This window comes from Xyrauchen texanus, chromosome 9 (genome assembly GCF_025860055.1).
Source record: "Xyrauchen texanus isolate HMW12.3.18 chromosome 9, RBS_HiC_50CHRs, whole genome shotgun sequence".
Classification (NCBI taxonomy): Eukaryota; Metazoa; Chordata; class Actinopteri; order Cypriniformes; family Catostomidae; genus Xyrauchen; species Xyrauchen texanus.
In genome coordinates, this window is record NC_068284.1 from 2290394 (window position 1) to 2308166 (window position 17773).

Here is a 17773-nt window from a genome sequence, read left to right on the forward strand (position 1 = left end):
CCACCCCCCATCAATGATTCATTTTAATGTCAAGACTGATACTGTGAGTTATGTGATCAATATGTAATGATGTAATCCATAAAATGTAACTGAAATCTGATTATGTAAATAAAAAAAATATGTAATCTAATTACAAGTAGGTAATTTTGTAATTTAATTATGCAATACAGATTTTATGTAATCTAGTACTACTCAACACTGTGTAGTGCCCAAATCAAATATGGCGACTATAGCACTTTTACCTTTTTACTTCCATGTGCTGTTTGAGCATATACTGTATAATATGTGCTGTTGCTTTAAAGAACCCAGAAATCAAAACACTGATCTGAAGAACCTACAGTATAATGAAACTTCAATCATTTTTTACTCCCCAGAGAACCATCTAGATATGAACCCCATGCAGCCAGGGATTTTCTAACAGGGTTCCATGAAATTCCTGCTTATGAAAAGAAATATAAAACAGGATTTTCTGTAAGAATATAAAAATATATACTTATTATATTATACCTAAATGCAGCATATTCATGACAAAGAATGTAATAATATTTGTTATTAAGTTCATTAAAGAACCGTCATTTTAAAACATTAGGAAACATAAAAAAAAAAAAGTGCATTGCATGCACTCATAAAAATGTTAAAGACCTAAAAGTATATAAATAATTGTAAAACTATGAGGAGTACCAGCAGTAAACTGCACAGGATCATACTGGAATAAGAAAAAATATCTTTATTTGACTTAAAAATGTCCAGATTTGAAATAAAATAGTAAAAACAAATTAACAATAAAAAACTAAGAGACTAAGAAAGAAAGTAAAATACAGCACATGAGAGATCTTTCTCTCCATCCCTCTTTCATTCACACATCTGACAACATTACAGTTCTGTGGGCAGTAACCTGTTTGAGTGTGTTCCAATCAGCACTTAAAACACCACACACACACACGCACACACACACACACACACACAACAGGGAGTACAAGATTTTGCTATGAATATGTTTCTGACATGTTTACTCGCAGGAAGATAACACAATCACAAACTGTTTCTTAGTATTTATCATTGTATAATTTCTCAGCAGATGCCATTCAGAGAAATCATTTCTTTGATTTGGAATATATACACTGTACAGTACATTCGGCTTTGCATGTAGGTATCTACATATACAATATAAATATTCACATGTAGCCGAGTTATAAACACTTAGGAAAATAGACAAATCTGTTCGAAAATCAGAAGAAATAGAAACTGGCAAAAGGAATCTATGCAAATACACATACATTTATCAAAAATATTTACCCATAAGCAATTTTTTTGTAAAAAATTAGTAATTTATTTTTATATTTATTTTTATAGCTGCATTGTAGTTGTTAGTTTTGGTAAGCGTCTTTCTTGTATGTCCATATAACACATTTGGAAGTACAGTGGTGTACAGAAGTCTGAGACAATTTATTAGATTTGTTATAGACATTTGACATGAACTGCAGAATGTCTTTGTATTTGGTATGATCAATGTCAAAAGTTTCATTTAGTTGATTTGTAACCAAGAAATAGTGCAGAATCTTAAATATTTCTTCATTTTAATTCATTTCAAGTAAAAAACTAAAAGAGTTTCAACTTTTTCAATGTGGTCTCTGACTTTTGGGCCCCACCATATCAAGACATTATTCACTTTTTTGACACAATGTCGACAAGTATTAGGAACTTGAATTGAACTATATCTACAGCGTGTCTGAAGTGCAGGATTTGAGTATGTTTATAGCTTTGGAATGTGAAAGAATCACTTGGTCAGGCGATCTCAATCGGATTTCAAGTCTTCATTGTTACATTGAAGGTCCTCCGCTTTGGTTTGGTTGGTCTCTCCACTGGCTGTAGACCGAGAAGTTCATGCAGAGGAGATCTGCTCTGCTAGGCTTTGACTCTCAAGGGAGTCTCTCAGTTGTTTTTTTATTTTATTTTATTTGAAGATTACTCTTGCAAGTGTTGGAGGCTTCTCTGATAGTCTTCTAGAGGTAAAGCACCTTGAGTCTGAAGCTCATATCCACGCAGGTAGTGACCGTTAGTCTGGCCAGCAAAGTACAGGAGCTGCCTGGCAAACATGGGTTCCACCTTTAAAACAGTAGAAACAGAAAGACAAATTAAACAAGCCCCAGTTTTGATGTTATATTAGGTCAGCTGTTATGGTTGCTTTCATAATTAAGCAATGGCAAAAGGCCATTGTTAATCACAACACACAATTTACAGTACAGAACAGCCACAAATAAGGACGCAAATTACATTTACATTTTATTTTATTAACTACCTCGTTCTAGGCTAGACTGGTCCCTGAGGCGTGCGATCAAACCGGTGTGAACTGCACTCGAACCGTTGTTTGCGCTGCCATTCACCCGGAAAGACGAACTGAAGTGGTTGTAATAATGAAATCGTCTTTCTTTTATGTTTCCAACTTTTGAATAATCACAGAAGTACTAGGATAAAAGTTTAGAGTTTGTTTGAGGCCACGTCCACACTAGTACGTTTTAGTTTGAAAACGCAACTTGTTCTCTACATTTTGGCCTTCCGTCCATACCGAGACAGCTTTTTGGCAACGAAAACTGAGCTTTTCGAAAACCCTCCCCAAGTGGATAAATGTGAAAATGCCATCTTTGTGTTGTAGTGTGGACAGGGGAAATGGAGATATCTGAAAACGATGACATATTTGTTGTCATGAAACACAGTCAGGTGATCCAACACAAAACAATCAAGATGGCGGCCAATGTTGAACGGTGTTGTTGTGCCTGATATTCACTTTGATAGGGTTGTTAAAGATAAATGTTACTTTGTACAACCTTCAAATTGCATTAATTCAAAGGCAAAGGAAATTAACTCCAGACTGTACAAGGAACGGCAATTCTTCGCATGTGCAGTAAGGGGATTGAAGAATTTTCATTCGTTTTAGTGTAGATGAGAAACTTTTGGACAACACGAAACAAAACATACTCTACGAAAGTACATGAACGCAAACACCTTGCAACACACGCTCGATTTCACACGTCGTTGCGTTCTGAAATGTGTCAGAGCACAATTCATTGACCAATCAATATCAAGGACCAGAGTTATCCATTTTATAATAACTTGTGATGCTATCGCTTTTAAAGGTACACTCTGTGCTCTCTATTGACATATATGGTTGAATCATAACATTTTAAGTTACTTGCAGAGGTTACTTTTTTTGCATCAGTTGTGCTTCGCAACTGCTCTTGAATGTCTGCCACTGTGCGGTATGAAGTAGGGCAGCCTGTGATCACTATATCAGAGCGGATCTGACTTGCCACACCAAGAGTCACTGGTAGTAAGAAAAAAGTCTTACAAGACATTTATCCCCAAAAATATGTGGTCTGTACAAATAAGTAGAATATCTGCTGCAGACCTTGACTTGACCTTCTTTTCTTTGTGTACGGACAGGACATAAACTTGCATGGTGAATAACGGAAGTCTGAACCTGACAGCTCTCGTGTAAAATTATTATTGTAGGCTTACCGTTGTTACATGATTTTGATCATTTCTAATGAAAAGGTACCTTTAAATATTAGGTGTGAGGAGAGGGCAGAATCAAAATGGAGGTTACCTGAGCTGTGATCATTTTGCTCTGCCGCTGGGGATCTGGGAACTCATCCCCGAAGCACAACACCACCTGCGAGCGTGGCATAGGACGGCTATGGTGAATGAAACCCTGCAACTCTGTGATGAGGAGAAAAAAATATTATAACAATAATTAAACAGGAATGTTTTGATAATAGGTTGATCATCAGGGTCACATTCGGGTCACATTTGACCGCAAATCAAAAATAAAATAATTATTGACATTGTGACATTATTTCAATGACAATTAAGCACATTTAGCTAAATACATTTCCAACTAAATTCTCATGGGGGGAAAAAATGGAGAGAACCAGGTGCGGGAGAGATACGGGCAAGCTGCCGTATCTGCTTATTTAAACTTCAGCGAATTAAACTTCAGAATTCGATATGTTTTATATCTGTATGTATAGTGTCAAATGATAGAAATTGTAGGGATGTGCCCCGAAGCTGAATGGCTTAATTGGAAAGGCACGAATAATGACTTCAAAACGAATAACGAATTCATCCAAATAATAGAATAAATATTCAGAAGACTGATCATCCAACGAGCACAGGTATAAAGTGATATTTTAAATAAACATATTGAAAATTACAAAGTAATGATGAGTCTGTGAAGCCAATATTACTACAGTGTAAACCTTATGAATTAAAATGTGCACGGTGTGATTTCAAGTTCAGATCGGATGGCCGCACTCTCGACTCCGTTTGCAGTCTCCGTTAATTGTGTGGGTCAGAAATCTAAGCTTGTAAAGAGTATTAACTGTACACATTTTCCACTTCTTGAAATGTCTGATCTGTAACACATAAACACCAAATGTTTCACACAATTCACATGTAAGGATTTATAAACCAACCTGAGCACAGTGTTTAATTCCTGACCATGTGATGATTTTATAGCGGAGCTCGAATGAAAGTTGACCATATTTATATCCACATCACCAATTAAGGTAATTATCTGGTTAATCCTTTATTCCAAAAATTTTGAAATGCTCCATAGAGTTTTAGATACTTCATAGAGTGTAAATCTATTCAGAATATCCCTGCACACGACGATTGCGATAAAAACAAAAGACAAATTTAATTTCTAGAAATATATAGAGGCTCGATCATACAATATATTCCACTGCATTTCACTAATTCTGCACATGTAATTTAACAAATGAATGTCCTCCACAAAAATATGTTTTTGCAAATAAATAAATAAAAATATTTTAACATACATATTCGAATAATGAAAGTAAATTCATTGAGACAAAGTATAAAGTAAATTAAATTACCATGATTAATCGAGATTAGTAACAAAATATGCAATCGATTCACAGCCCTAATAATAAAATGTATTAATGTATAAATCTTTATAATAGAACATTACATTTTTTTTCATTTTGCGGTGAAATATGTTCTTGGCAAAAATTAAACTAGATTTTTTAATGTAATCTAACAATCAAAAGAAAAAGAAAAAAAAAACTACTGATGAGCAATAATGTGAACACAAGACCTCATGTAAGCACATTCATATAACCTTCTGCAAATCAATGACTGGTAGATGCAAATGAACTTTAACAGGTGCACAGAAGACCTTTTTGAGAGAGACTGTAAATGTAACAAGGTCGGGAACAGTATCTAAAGAGTTTGCTGGAAAGTTCCCCAGCACAGAGCACCAAGCGAAACATGTGACATTAGAGTGAGACCTTATCATGACATGAGGTTTAGCCACACACAGGTTAATGAACATGCTTTCAAGTTCACACCACTGATTGAAGTTAAATGGCAGGTCTGGTATGACTAAACATCTGAATATGGACTATAAAAAAAATGCTCAATTGATTAACTCATGAAAAACACATGAAAATACTTCATTAGTATCTCTACAGAAAACAAACCACTTGTAAGTTCATCTTATGAAGAACATTACTTTAGACAGTTTCCCATCATATTGACATCTGACATTCCCGAGGATAAAGATAAGGACATTTCTTGGCCGATATTGTTGACAGGAGATACAAATTCTCATATCGATACAGAACAAATTTTAGACTAAATAATTTGATAGACAATTGTTTGAAATCTGTGCAAATCATGCAGACTCCATTTCTGTGCATATCCTCAATAAAATCATTCTTACATACATTTTCAATACAAACTCCAACCCAAGGAGACAGAAATTAGATTCTGATTATCTAACAGCCCATAATTAACTACGTTTCCATCCAAGGATTTTCTGTGAAAAAACTTTTAGCGCATCAAAATAAAGCTGATGGAAACGCACATTATCGCTAAAACGTCACAAATGTCGACATAATATTTTTCCATTTAACTCAAGCGCATAAACGCTATGTCAACACATCAAATGTCATGAAAAACACTTTTTGTCAATAAAATTGGCATTAACGCAAAAATGTAGTGTCACGTGACAGAGTTAGCCTGTGTTATCATGATGACAGTACTGAAAGCCAATTTAATGTACGGGATTATGGATTGATCTTTATGGCATACAGAGCCGATCTGCAAATGTGACACTTCCAGGAGTGCCAACACAAACATCTCGTGCACGTTGAACAAATGAATGGCCTCTGTTTGCAGTATCCTTCCGTTTATTTACTAAAGTTTCTTTTCCACACATTCAAAATAATAGACGGCAGTCACGGAATTAGCCCACAAAACATAAAACATATAACTTCTGTGCACAAAGATGTTTTAAATTAAAAATAATTACACAATACTTACAAGCCCAATTCTATAAAATTATTGTTTAGTTTTACTTTTGAAAAAATGCCGGCAAAATCCCCTGTATTAAATCAAATAAATTACCAAACAAAAAAAGCATCAGAACTGTTTGTCCAATGCCAAGTTCACTTTCAGAAAACCAGCTTTTGAACATTTTAAAACGTTTAAATATTTTAAATCTAACACTCTTTACCTCAGATCGCATTTACTGCTTCTTCAGAAAATATAAATTGCATTATGAAGCTTAAATACATTTAAATGATAATCAAGATCAGTTGGTCGTTAAAAGTTGCTGGGGAAATATGCGGGACATAATGCGGTTGTGATGGCGATGCTTTAGATTAGATTATTGTTCAAAATATTGAATATCAGGAATGTATCATATATGTAAACCCTGATAGTACACTGCATCAATGTTTCTTTAATATCTGTGCACACATCATATACACATCGATTGATGGTTCTTATACTGAGACAGAAAGTTTACTCCACTACTTTTACCGGCAGGTTGCCAGCTTGAACAGGACCATGACGATTCGCTTTCGGGTCAGAACCGGTGCCAACCTGCGATATGCCCAACATCAGCACCAATATTACAATCCTATCAGAAGAGCAATTCCTCCTCTTCTGATTGCAATTCCTCCTCTTCTGATTGCTTTTACTTGTGAAATTAAAATGATAAATTGGCTAATTTCAATGAATTGTCGCAATAATCTCCCCATTTACCAAAACTTCAGAGGAAAGAAATTAGGGACATCTGGGAGGTGAATTAGAGATAACACACATTTCTGAATGGAAACGGCTTTAGGGCAGATTTCTTTTACGATAAACCAAAACTTATGCAACAAAGTGTTTTTTTAGGCACGATGTCATCACGCACACCATTTTTATCGATAAAAGGCCATTTGAATAGAAACGGGCAGAAGGCGGCAAATGTCGCAATTATTTTTCCCGCATTTTCACTTTGCCGATAACAAAATAGCGCAAAAGGTGGTTGCAAATTTCTGCAGAAAAGGTGTTAGCAGCCCTAATTAAGCTGCCATTTAAGAAATGGGGACTTTGATTAGACTGGACCACATGCCCTGGCATATGTACCCTCAAACTACACCATCCAGATCGTTTTATCATTTCTAAATCAACTCAAAACATTACCAATCACTCTCTAATTCTGTTGCAATGAAGATAGGGCTATGAATCGATTCATTAGGAATTAGGAATTAACTAATTAATTATTTGATTAATCATGGTTAATCATGCCATAAAATCAGTGGACAGAGTTATTAAACTTTGGGTAAAAATGTTTAATAATAGGATCAAATGGGCAGATTCAGTTTTTATCAAGCTTTATTGTCAGGAGAATCTTAATTGTATATTGCCAATGCATTATTAGACACTATACATACAGATACAAAGCAAGCTTAATTCACTGAAAAACTGAAAGCTCAAATCTATTATTTTCTCTGGCTGCCTCTATCTTCTCTATAGTCTCTATCGTGCACACACTAGTTCTCTCTCGCATGGTTCTGCTTGTGACACTGGTTCAGATGACAGTGATTAAGCATTTTCTGGTGATGCTAAGAGAGATGACAGCTTGCCCACACCTGGCTCACCACTTGCAGGTGAAGTCTCCATACTCTGTACAGTTTATTATGCTGTTAAACGTGTTGTGCGTGCACTGCTCCACACAATCAATTTCTTTTTTATTTTATCCCCTTTTCTCCCCAGGTTGGCATGCCCAATTTCCAATGCGCTCTAATTCCTCATGAAATTTATGTATGACTATTTTAGCCACAGAAGTAGGGAAAAACATTAGTGAAGTTTCAGGAAGTGAAAACAATAACAGATACTGCACTAATTATGTTATTTTTTTCAACACGTTAAATAGTAACTATTAATTGCAGAAATTAAAGTATAGCCACCAGAACAACGAGTAGGCTTTTGACCATAACTTTTCAATCTACTGATAAAATGCCGCAGCATGTTAAAATTTACAGCCCTAATTGAAGACCATCATCTCCTCTCACCTGTGAGGAACTGTTGAGTGTCCATCAGCTTGCAGGTCTGCTCTTTCTCCAGCTTGTTGGGTTTGTCTGCATATGGGGCCAGTGGGCCTTCCCAGTACACTCTCCCCTGGCACAGGCGCTTCCCGTACAATCCGTCTGGAGCCAACCACAACAGAACACCGCGCTCCAGGATGTTGGGCAGCTTCTCGGCCCCACGCCGCTGGGACTGGGGATATGGGAAGGGAAAGAGCACAGGCTCTGCCCCACCATAAAGCCTGTCCTCTGGGCATGGAGAAGAGGGGGACGAGGGGGATCCAGGAGTTGGAGAGGAGGAGATTCGACAGCCATCAGGACTGCTGGTGGTCACCTCCTTAACAAGAGACTCACGATAGTAGAGGGAGACATGCAGACGACAGTCTGTAGAGGACAGAGAAGACATAACGGAGTTAAGAATCCTACACAGTAGAGTGAATGTTGCGGCAGAGAATGCTGCAAGTCCTTGATTTCAATGAGGATGGTGCACTGCAAAGATGTAGAGGAAATACGTAATGGTTTTGCCAAAGTAGCACTCTTTCATTCGACCAAATGTTACAAAAATGTCAACGTTTGCTGCAAAGCACTCTGACGTAGGCATCCATAACAAATGAAAAATGTAAACAGGTGGGTCTAGTTGTGCTTTTGGAAATCCATTTTGCTGCATTCATGCATGATTTGAGTAGTTGCTAGGTGGTTGCTTACTGGCCCAAAGATGTGTTGAATCAGGGGAGTTTGATTAGGGAGATATCCAAAATGTGTAGTTTTGCGGGGCCTCCAGGTACAGGGTTGGGAACCACTGCTCCAGACAAAAATCGAAAAGTCCCAATGCATAGAGTGAGGAGGAGGGTGGGGCAGGACCGGCCAAGATGCCCAGCCCCCAATCAGGCTAATAAATAGAGGAGAGGGAGAAGTGCAGCAGGACGTGGCAGTTCAAGAGAGACAGCCTCATGCACGTGCCCTCCTCCTCGTTAAACATAGAAAAGTAATCATTACAGTGCACCTCTCTTTTTAACAGGCCAAACATTTTGAGGTATCACAAATGGTGCAGGACACATTGAACGCCATAATGTTATTTTATTACAATAGTAATAGCAATGGTTGCCTTAGAAACATAATTCATTGTCAGTACCTCAATATGGCATTTGATTTTGTGTTTGAGAGTTTAATTTTTTTTACCTGAAATCGCCATGGCTTCAGCAGATCTCATATTGGGGTCCATTGCCACTGGATGAGTTTCTGTAGGTGAGTAGGTGTAGAAGGAGCCAGATATCTGGTATCCTGGAAAATAAAATGGGTAATTTTAGCACAGTCTGTTGAATTCATAATAACTAAACACATTGTTAGTAATGAGGCCAAGTATTACATTTTGCAAAAGAAAATGGTTGGCTTCCCTCTCCCTACATTGCAAGACTTTAACAATATTTGGAGTCAGGACTTCCTCCCCTTACCCAAGATCCAAACCCAGGCCAAGACTCCTCAAGATCCAGACCAAGAATAAACCCCTCTGGACTCAAATCCAGATCAAGACTAGACCCCTCATGGCCCATATCCAGACCAAGACTAGACATCTCAAGGCCCATATACAGACCAAGTCTAAACCCTTCAAGGCCTAGATCCAGACCATCACTAGACTCCTTGAGAGCCAGATCTAGACAAAGACTAGATGCCTCGAGACCCAGATTTAGACCAAAACTAACCAAAACCTATATCAAGACCAAAACTAAACCCCTTAAGACCCAGATAATTTGCATCTCTGTATGAGCCACTTTGCACAGGTGAAAGTAGCAGTTCAGAGCCATGCAATTCTTGCCAGTTCTGTGTAATGGCGAAGATAGCATTGCTGACCTGTGGTTAAGGTAATTATCAACTCTACTACATTGGAAATAGACTGCCGTCTTCAATCTAATGTTTTTCACTGTTTTACGGTATAAGAAGTACACTCACCACACAATAACCATTAATACACATAGTGTGCATCATAAATTTAGATTTCCTCTTTCTTTTCAAAGACAGCTAATGTTGCTCGTCTTTGATAAACACTCTTCTCAAGCACTACAGGTACAAGCATGCAAAACAGAAGTGAGAGCATCTACCATCAAGAAACCAGAATCTGACCAATAAGCTTAAAGCTTATTAAAGTTAACCCAATTAAAATTCTATCATCATTTACTCACCCACATCCTCAGTCCCAGTCACTTTTTTGTATGGGCAAATAAAGATGCAATTAATGTAAATGGGGACTGAGGGTCTTTTTGTGTTCCACAAAAGATTATCGCTTAAAAAGTTTTACACAAGCTTTAAATATGGGTACATAATCTTTGGTCATGTTGTCTAAAACCTGATATTGGGTCATTGGGGGAATTACATTTATCACATAAATCAAATGTTTTATTTTACACAGCTTTTTAGATTTGTACATAGCTATTGGAGATGTTAAAGCATTTGTAGCAAGTACCGTTGTCACAGGTTGATGCATGCCAGGGTAAGGATCGTGCTGGTGGGTATGGACACTGGCCGTATGGTAGATCTGCATGGGGTGCCTGTGGGTGACTCTGATCCGCACTATATTCCCTCCAGTCACGCCTCTCCTGTGGGAGCATGTATCCAGGCATCTGCAGAGAGGTAATGCATTTTTGACTTCTTTCTCCAGTAAAAATATACATTTGCCTGAGAAGCAACACTACATAATATTTTAAGAATTGTTTTCAAAAAATATTTCTTTAATCTTTTATAATGATTAAAATCTAATTAAGAACTCATTTATTTGCTGTGTAGCACTTGCTATCCACGTTGAAAACAGTAGCAGACAGTATTTTGTGTTTTGAATGCTGGTTTACAGCACAGGATGCTGGTATGCTGGTGTCCCCAACAGGCATATTGACTAGCTTCCTTGTCCAACCAGCTTAAACAGGAAGACCATGATGGTCTACCTGCCTAACCAGGACTAATCAGGTTGGACCAGCATTGAAATTCATGCTGGTCTAAGCTGGTATTAACAAAATTATTATATTCGTAGTTACCTGTACTTCCCTGCTGAGAACAACATCTAAAACTAGCCCAAGAATGGTTTTCTGGACTTAGCTGGTTTCAGCTGGTCTCCCAGCATGACCTTCTGAAAAGTGACCACAATCGCTCTAAAATCAGCAAACTGACCAGGGCAGTATTTCCCAAAAGCATTGTAAGCCTAAGTACATTAGCGTCAAAGGTCTCTACGGTCAACTTTTGGGAAATGCAGCCAAGCCTGGGAAACCAGCTAAGACCGGCCAACCATCTTAGACTGGTTTTAGCTGTTTTTTGTCACCACAAAACATAAGTGTCATAAATGTATGCAATGCTAGTTAAGCACTGAAGAAAAGGGGGGAAATAACATGGCGTGGAATATTACAGATCATAAGGAGCCATTAGCCTGTTCTGGTGTTGCCAATGAAAACCAGTATTAAGTAAATATTGTGATGTTACACAAGTAAAATCAACATACCTGAGTCTGTAGGGTTGGATAAGTGGAATGTATGGGATAACTGATAGAAGTCACATGTGTTGTGCTGTCTTCAATGCTACTGGCCTTTGAACCTAAAATGCATAAAAGAGAAGATTGACGACAATGCTGATTTTGCAGCAAAACTGACGGCAATGCTAATTTTGAGCTATGTCAGAAATGCTCCTGTAATTATGAATCCATAACTACTAAACCATCTTCTTTAATATGAAGTTTTAACCACATATTTTGAACATTTGGCTTCAACAATAAACCACCTTTTACTTTTCACAAACTTGCTCTACTTGGACTTAACTGATTGTACCATTTTTGGTTGCTTCATTTTGAAATGTAGAAAACAAGCATACAATTCTATAAGCGGTTACTCTCATGATTTCTGCATAAGAAACCCAAACCAATTTGAATGTCTTAAACAGTAAATTCATTTATAGTTCAAACATGCCTCAACTTAACAGGTAGTTGCAAGTTCTAAGAATAGTAACCATAGAAAAGTGTGAAACTGTGTTTTATGAAATAATTTGTATCTTATTTTTTGCCACAAAGTGAATGCAATAGTAATGGCTCAAAGCAGAGATCTTCATTGTCTTGACCCTACATCTCACAAGTTTGTGTTAGAACTAAGGGGCGACTTGTGTTGCTTAGTGTTGTGCACTTGGTAACCGAAGCTCTCTATAAAAAGCTTGAGGGATTTTAGCACATGCAGTGGCTTCCTCTTTGCTTCCTGCTACACTTGGTGAGGGCAAGCAGCAATATTCAATGTGAAAATAAAGCATGGCTTCACCCATACTCTTTTTGCGTTTACTTTTTCAGACATGGAATATGGTCCAAGGCATTAAAGCTAGACCAACAACAACAACACCCTTCAAAAACAATGGATTTCTTAGAGCCAAAATATGACAAATGTCTATTTTGTGATTGGAAAGCAACTAATGTGGTGGTTAGTCACAGTTCTAAATGACCCTCTATTAATGCATGTAATACATGTAACACATTTCATTCATTCAAAATGCAAGATCAGAAAGTGGATCGGATTTGAGGCCAACATTTTATTTATTGGTGGAATATCCATTTCATTCAGTGGAGGAAGGTAATAATTACCTCTCTTTGCTCCTTCTGGTATTATCCTATAGACCTTGTAGGGATCCGAAATGTCCAGCTGGCTTCGCTCCACAAGTTCATCAAAGTCATTGCTTTTGTTGAGGGCACAGCGCAGTCTTGTTTTCCAAGTTGGAGGGTCTGGTTTGTCCAAGCCTTCTCTGTATTTCCCTTTGAACAGTGCCCAAGCCTACAAGCAGAAACAGCACCATGAAAATGGGAAGAGAAAGATGAGTAAGAGGAAAGGCTAGACTGAAGAAATTATTCTACCAAGAGTCAGCAGGATCACTGTATAAAGGCAGGGCTATTGCTAGTGGGGTGAAAGGTGGTAATGATTCTAGGGGTCTACATGTCCAAGGGGGCCCCACAACAAATTCTTAGTAGTAGTTTGTAATAGGAAAGGGCCCAGAGCAATATACAGTCAGGGGGTCCAGAAGAAATAGCTACAGCTCTGTATGCAAAAAAATTTGCTTGATTCAATCATGGACAGTGGTTCCACATGCTCGAAATTTGTTTTCTTAATTTAAAATTATTATGTAATCCCAACACAAACAATTTGTGCAGAAGATCTTGTTTGAGTAAATCCAACAAAATTAGACGTTTCAATTTATCTCTTTTAATTTTTTATGTAGCAACTAGTGAAAGTGAACATTAGCATGTTAAATTCATGGTGATTAGAGAGTAGTTTAGAGTGTTACAGAATGTGGTTTAGTAACTATGCTATTATTAGTACAACATTTGCTCAGTAAAGCGAGCAATCAACTTCATGTGGAATATCTACCTGTCCAAATATTACAACATATCCGAAACTCTTCTAAATCTCAGCATAACAAAACATTAAACACTGAGAAGTATATTTTATATTAATCTTGCGCAGAAACACATAAAACAACATTTATTCTCCCTATCGAGTCCGATGCAAAGCATGCTGGGAGTTTAATCAATGCTACATTAACACCCCAAAAAGAATGAATGTATTCCCAACTCAAATGGATTAAGTAAACTTCCATTTTACAAATTGAAATGGATAGAACGGAATGAAATCAAGTTGTGACTAAATGTTCTGGAACTATGTTGCTTTAGTTTGAATTAAGTAAACTGAACAAGCAGCAAAAATATTTTTTGAGTGTGTATAAATGTACATGCAAATGCATATGCTTATATGGGTGATTCTCACGAAACCTGTCAAGAAAATGTCCTGGTCCAGTTTTAAAAAAAAAATAATCAAATGACAGTATATATTATATAGAAAATGAAGCCTATTTTTATGGCCAGTAAGATTTTTTACAATATGACATTATTTTCATGACCATGACACACATTTAACCCTCAATTCCCTTACCGCAATATGAGAAAAAGATTGGTCATTATGATGTTCTCATTACCACAACGTGAACAAAAGACGTTTTTAAAATTATTTAAAGTATTATACATCATAGAAGTACTCCTTTAGTACTACCTTTAATTATTGCTGATTTTAATAGAAGAAAAAAAAACATTGTACAACCATCTTTTTTAGTTGTACAATCATCTAATTTTTAAATGTGTTACAGTAATGAAAATCATCATTGAAAATAATGGGAATAGGAAACATATACCGCTGCGGTAATAATAAGTCAGGGATAAAATGTGCTTAAAGGAATATTCTGGGTTCAATCAAGCTCAATCAACAGCATTTTTGGCATAATGTTGATTACCACAAAAATTCATTTAGACTCATCCCAGCTTTTCTTTACAAAAAGCAAAAATCTGAGTTACAGATTTACAGTGGAAGTAAACAATGGCTCTTACAATGGAAGTAAATGGGGGAAAATCTGTAAATTTTACAACTTCATTGTTGTGCTGACATAATAACATAAACCCTAAAATTACCATAAATACTACAATTTAAACAACTTTACAGCTCAAATAATACAAGAGTTTTAACAGAAGAATTAATTTAATTTTATATTTCTGCCATTAAACCCTCCAAAAATTGGCCCCATGGACTTCCATTGTAAGTGTCTCACTGTAACTTCGATTTCTTCTTTTTTAAAGGAGGAACAAGTCTAAATTAATGTTGATGGTAATTAGCATCATGCCACAAATGCTGTCGACTGAGCTAAACTTGTACTGAACCCGGAATATTCCATTAAGTGTCCTGATAATACACGTGACAATGCAGACAATCTTAAAGCTTTCAACTTTTGAGATAAAACATGACCAGGACATTTTCTAAACAGGTTTCATGAGGATCACCCATATAAGAGTCACTATCATTACTACTATTAATATAATAATATCAAAGTTATTGATAAAAGTGGATAAATAGTGTACGTATAAAATTCCACCAGAATCTTAACGGAAACATCAAAAACATTCTTCTGATAGTCTTTTTCAATTAAGTACAACACTAACCAAAAGGAGTTCGAATAAAACGTATTATGCACTAAACTTACACTAAAGTGTAATGAGACAGAATCACATATATTTACACAGTGGCTCGAAAAAGCTATTGAACACATACAATACAATCAATGTCAGTTGTTTTATATAACAACATTTCTAAGCAATGTGGATGTATGAAGTCAGTTTCACAGAGGTGTCCTAGCAGAGTAACCACAGGAGGAGTTCAGTACATTAAGAACATGTGCCACTAATGTTTGTGTTTATTGTTTTATCATTTCAGTCCTTCTTTTAAAAGTCTGATTGTTCTATCATTTGCTAATTGCTTTGATATTTTGTCATAGAATGCAGTGATGACACGCAGACATTTCCAGGTGTGCCTTAAATGCCCATATAGTTTTTGGGGCAATCATTTCTTTATTCAACTGACTAACAGAGGAACCACCAGGATATCATCTTCATCTTCATGACTCACCTTGAAGAGGGCAGCGTCCTCGTCCCGGTTGTAGTCCTGTTTTCCCGCGTGTTTCCAGGGAATCCTGAAAATGGTTTTCTCATCATTCTCCCAAACCAAGCCGGTATACTCCCCGCTGTCAATCTGATCGATGAGCCACTGTCTAAGTTTGCCATTTCCACAACTGACTGACATGCTGCAGTCTCCATCTAAGTTCATGTCTGTCAGAGGTGCATGCGAGAGCAGGTGCACATGCAGTGAGCAGAAGCATGTTTCAAATCACTCCATGCATGCATAGCCCAAAATTCAACAGAAGAATAATATCGAGATTTTCTTGAATACAAAATGTCCATGCGTAGATGCATGAAGCATCAATTTTGAGAAAGATTACATGAGAATCAATACATAAAGTTATGTAGTTATTTCAAATGGCTTATACTGAACTTATACTATTTATAAATGCATATTCAAAACAAATATATATATATATATATATATATATATATATATATATATATATATATATAAACTAACAGAAAATCTACGAACAGTCAATGTTCATAAGGCATAAACTAAAGTTTGAGAATTGCATGCAATGGAATTAGTACACAGTGCTTTTAGTTCAAAATAGCGTATGCTTTATTATTATTTTCACCATCAGTAGCCTATTTGTAACAAGAATGAGATCAAGCCTCCGGTCTTACCTTTGTGAATGCTCGACTTGTCTTTCAAACCCGACACAGCTCAAGTCATGGCAGCAGAAGGTGTTTCTATTCTTAAATAATGTAAAAGTGCGATAGGTGGAGAGATGGGTGGAGCGTTACGTGGAAGTGTGTTTCTCTCCAGCAGAATTCAGAACCGAACGCTTCAGAGAAACACGGCAGAACCGCAAGAATAAACATCCAACATACGGGAAATCCCTAACGCAAAATGGAACAAAAATCCGTCGATAAACTTTAGGCAGAAAATCTCCCGGCACTCGTCATCAGAGCTATCCCGATGTGCGGTGTTTATGTTTGAGGAAAGTCACAGTCACGGAACACGATGGGCCAGCAAGGGTTCAAACTATTTTGTGGGTGCAAAAGACGGAAATGTCAAATTAATTGTGCGCGCGTGTCTGTGTGTACGCGTGTGTTTATTTATGTAATTTGAATATTTGCAGTTCCATAGACTGCTTGGGTCTGTTCAGCATTGATCCCCCTAGAACAAGTATCAGTAAAGTTGAATGAAACATGGGTAGTCATATCAAATGATACCAATGTGTGCCAAACTTTGAATATGCTGCCCCCTTGTGTTTGCCAGAACAACATCATAATACCATAAACTTCAATCAACAAAGTATATGAACATTATTAGATTTACAAAAAAATCTGTCTGTCCGTTTGTCTGTCTGAGTTATCTTGGCTGTACAGCCACTTTAGGGAGAGTAGCCACAGTATTACATTTTTTAACTGTGGACAGATGAATATCTAAGCTTATCGAGATAAATCTGCAACCCTTTCAAGCTTTATTCAAAACAACAATTCTTGATCGTTGGTCTACTGAGATCTCTTTTTTGCGAGGCACAGTCCACGTCAGCAGATGCTTCTTGAGAATAGAAAACTCAAAATGTTTGGGTGCTTTTTAGAAGTCAATGTAGCTCTAACCTACACCTCTGATCTCGTTTCATTAATTAGATGCCAGGTTGGCCAACTGCTGACTTTAATTAGCTTTTGTTTTCATCATTAGCCTGGAGGTTTACATACTTTTTCCTACCTACGTTGTGTGAATGTTTGATGTTTTCAGTATATACAAGAACAATACAATAATTTGTGTGTTATTAGTTCAAACAGATTGGGTTTGTTCATTATTGTAACAGATTTTAAGACAAATTTGCATAAATGCAGGTAATTGCCACTGTCTATCAGTCTGTGTATCTATCCATCTATCTAGCTGTCTATTCATCCATCCATCAATCCA

The 17773-nt window shown here is 36.8% G+C and overlaps 2 protein-coding genes across 2 annotated transcripts in view; both read right to left on the minus strand.

Moving 5' to 3' along the window:
• LOC127648804 (gastrula zinc finger protein XlCGF8.2DB-like) overlaps positions 1–17773 on the minus strand; it is a 399553-nt gene that overhangs the window by 240264 nt on the left and 141516 nt on the right. The window lies entirely within an intron of this gene.
• LOC127648803 (interferon regulatory factor 4-like) lies at positions 744–16577 on the minus strand. The gene is made up of 9 exons (XM_052133566.1): positions 16519–16577; positions 15836–16035; positions 12979–13165; positions 11863–11954; positions 10840–10996; positions 9561–9662; positions 8370–8765; positions 3605–3717; positions 744–2106 (listed from the first exon to the last, which is right to left on the minus strand). The coding sequence occupies exons 2-9, from the start codon at positions 16031–16033 to the stop codon at positions 1966–1968; spliced, it is 1386 nt and encodes a 461-aa protein (XP_051989526.1). The 5' UTR covers positions 16034–16035; positions 16519–16577; the 3' UTR covers positions 744–1965.

Excerpts from the sequence above, each read along its gene's own strand:
- LOC127648803 (XM_052133566.1), bottom strand. The coding sequence starts at position 16,033 with ATGAACTTAGATGGAGACTGCAGCATGTCAGTCAGTTGTGGAAATGGC. Across the intron at positions 11,955-12,978 it reads ACCAGAAGGAGCAAAGAGAG|GTTCAAAGGCCAGTAGCATT; the intron begins GTAATTATTACC and ends TATGCATTTTAG. Across the intron at positions 2,107-3,604 it reads GCAAAATGATCACAGCTCAG|GTGGAACCCATGTTTGCCAG; the intron begins GTAACCTCCATT and ends ACTGTTTTAAAG.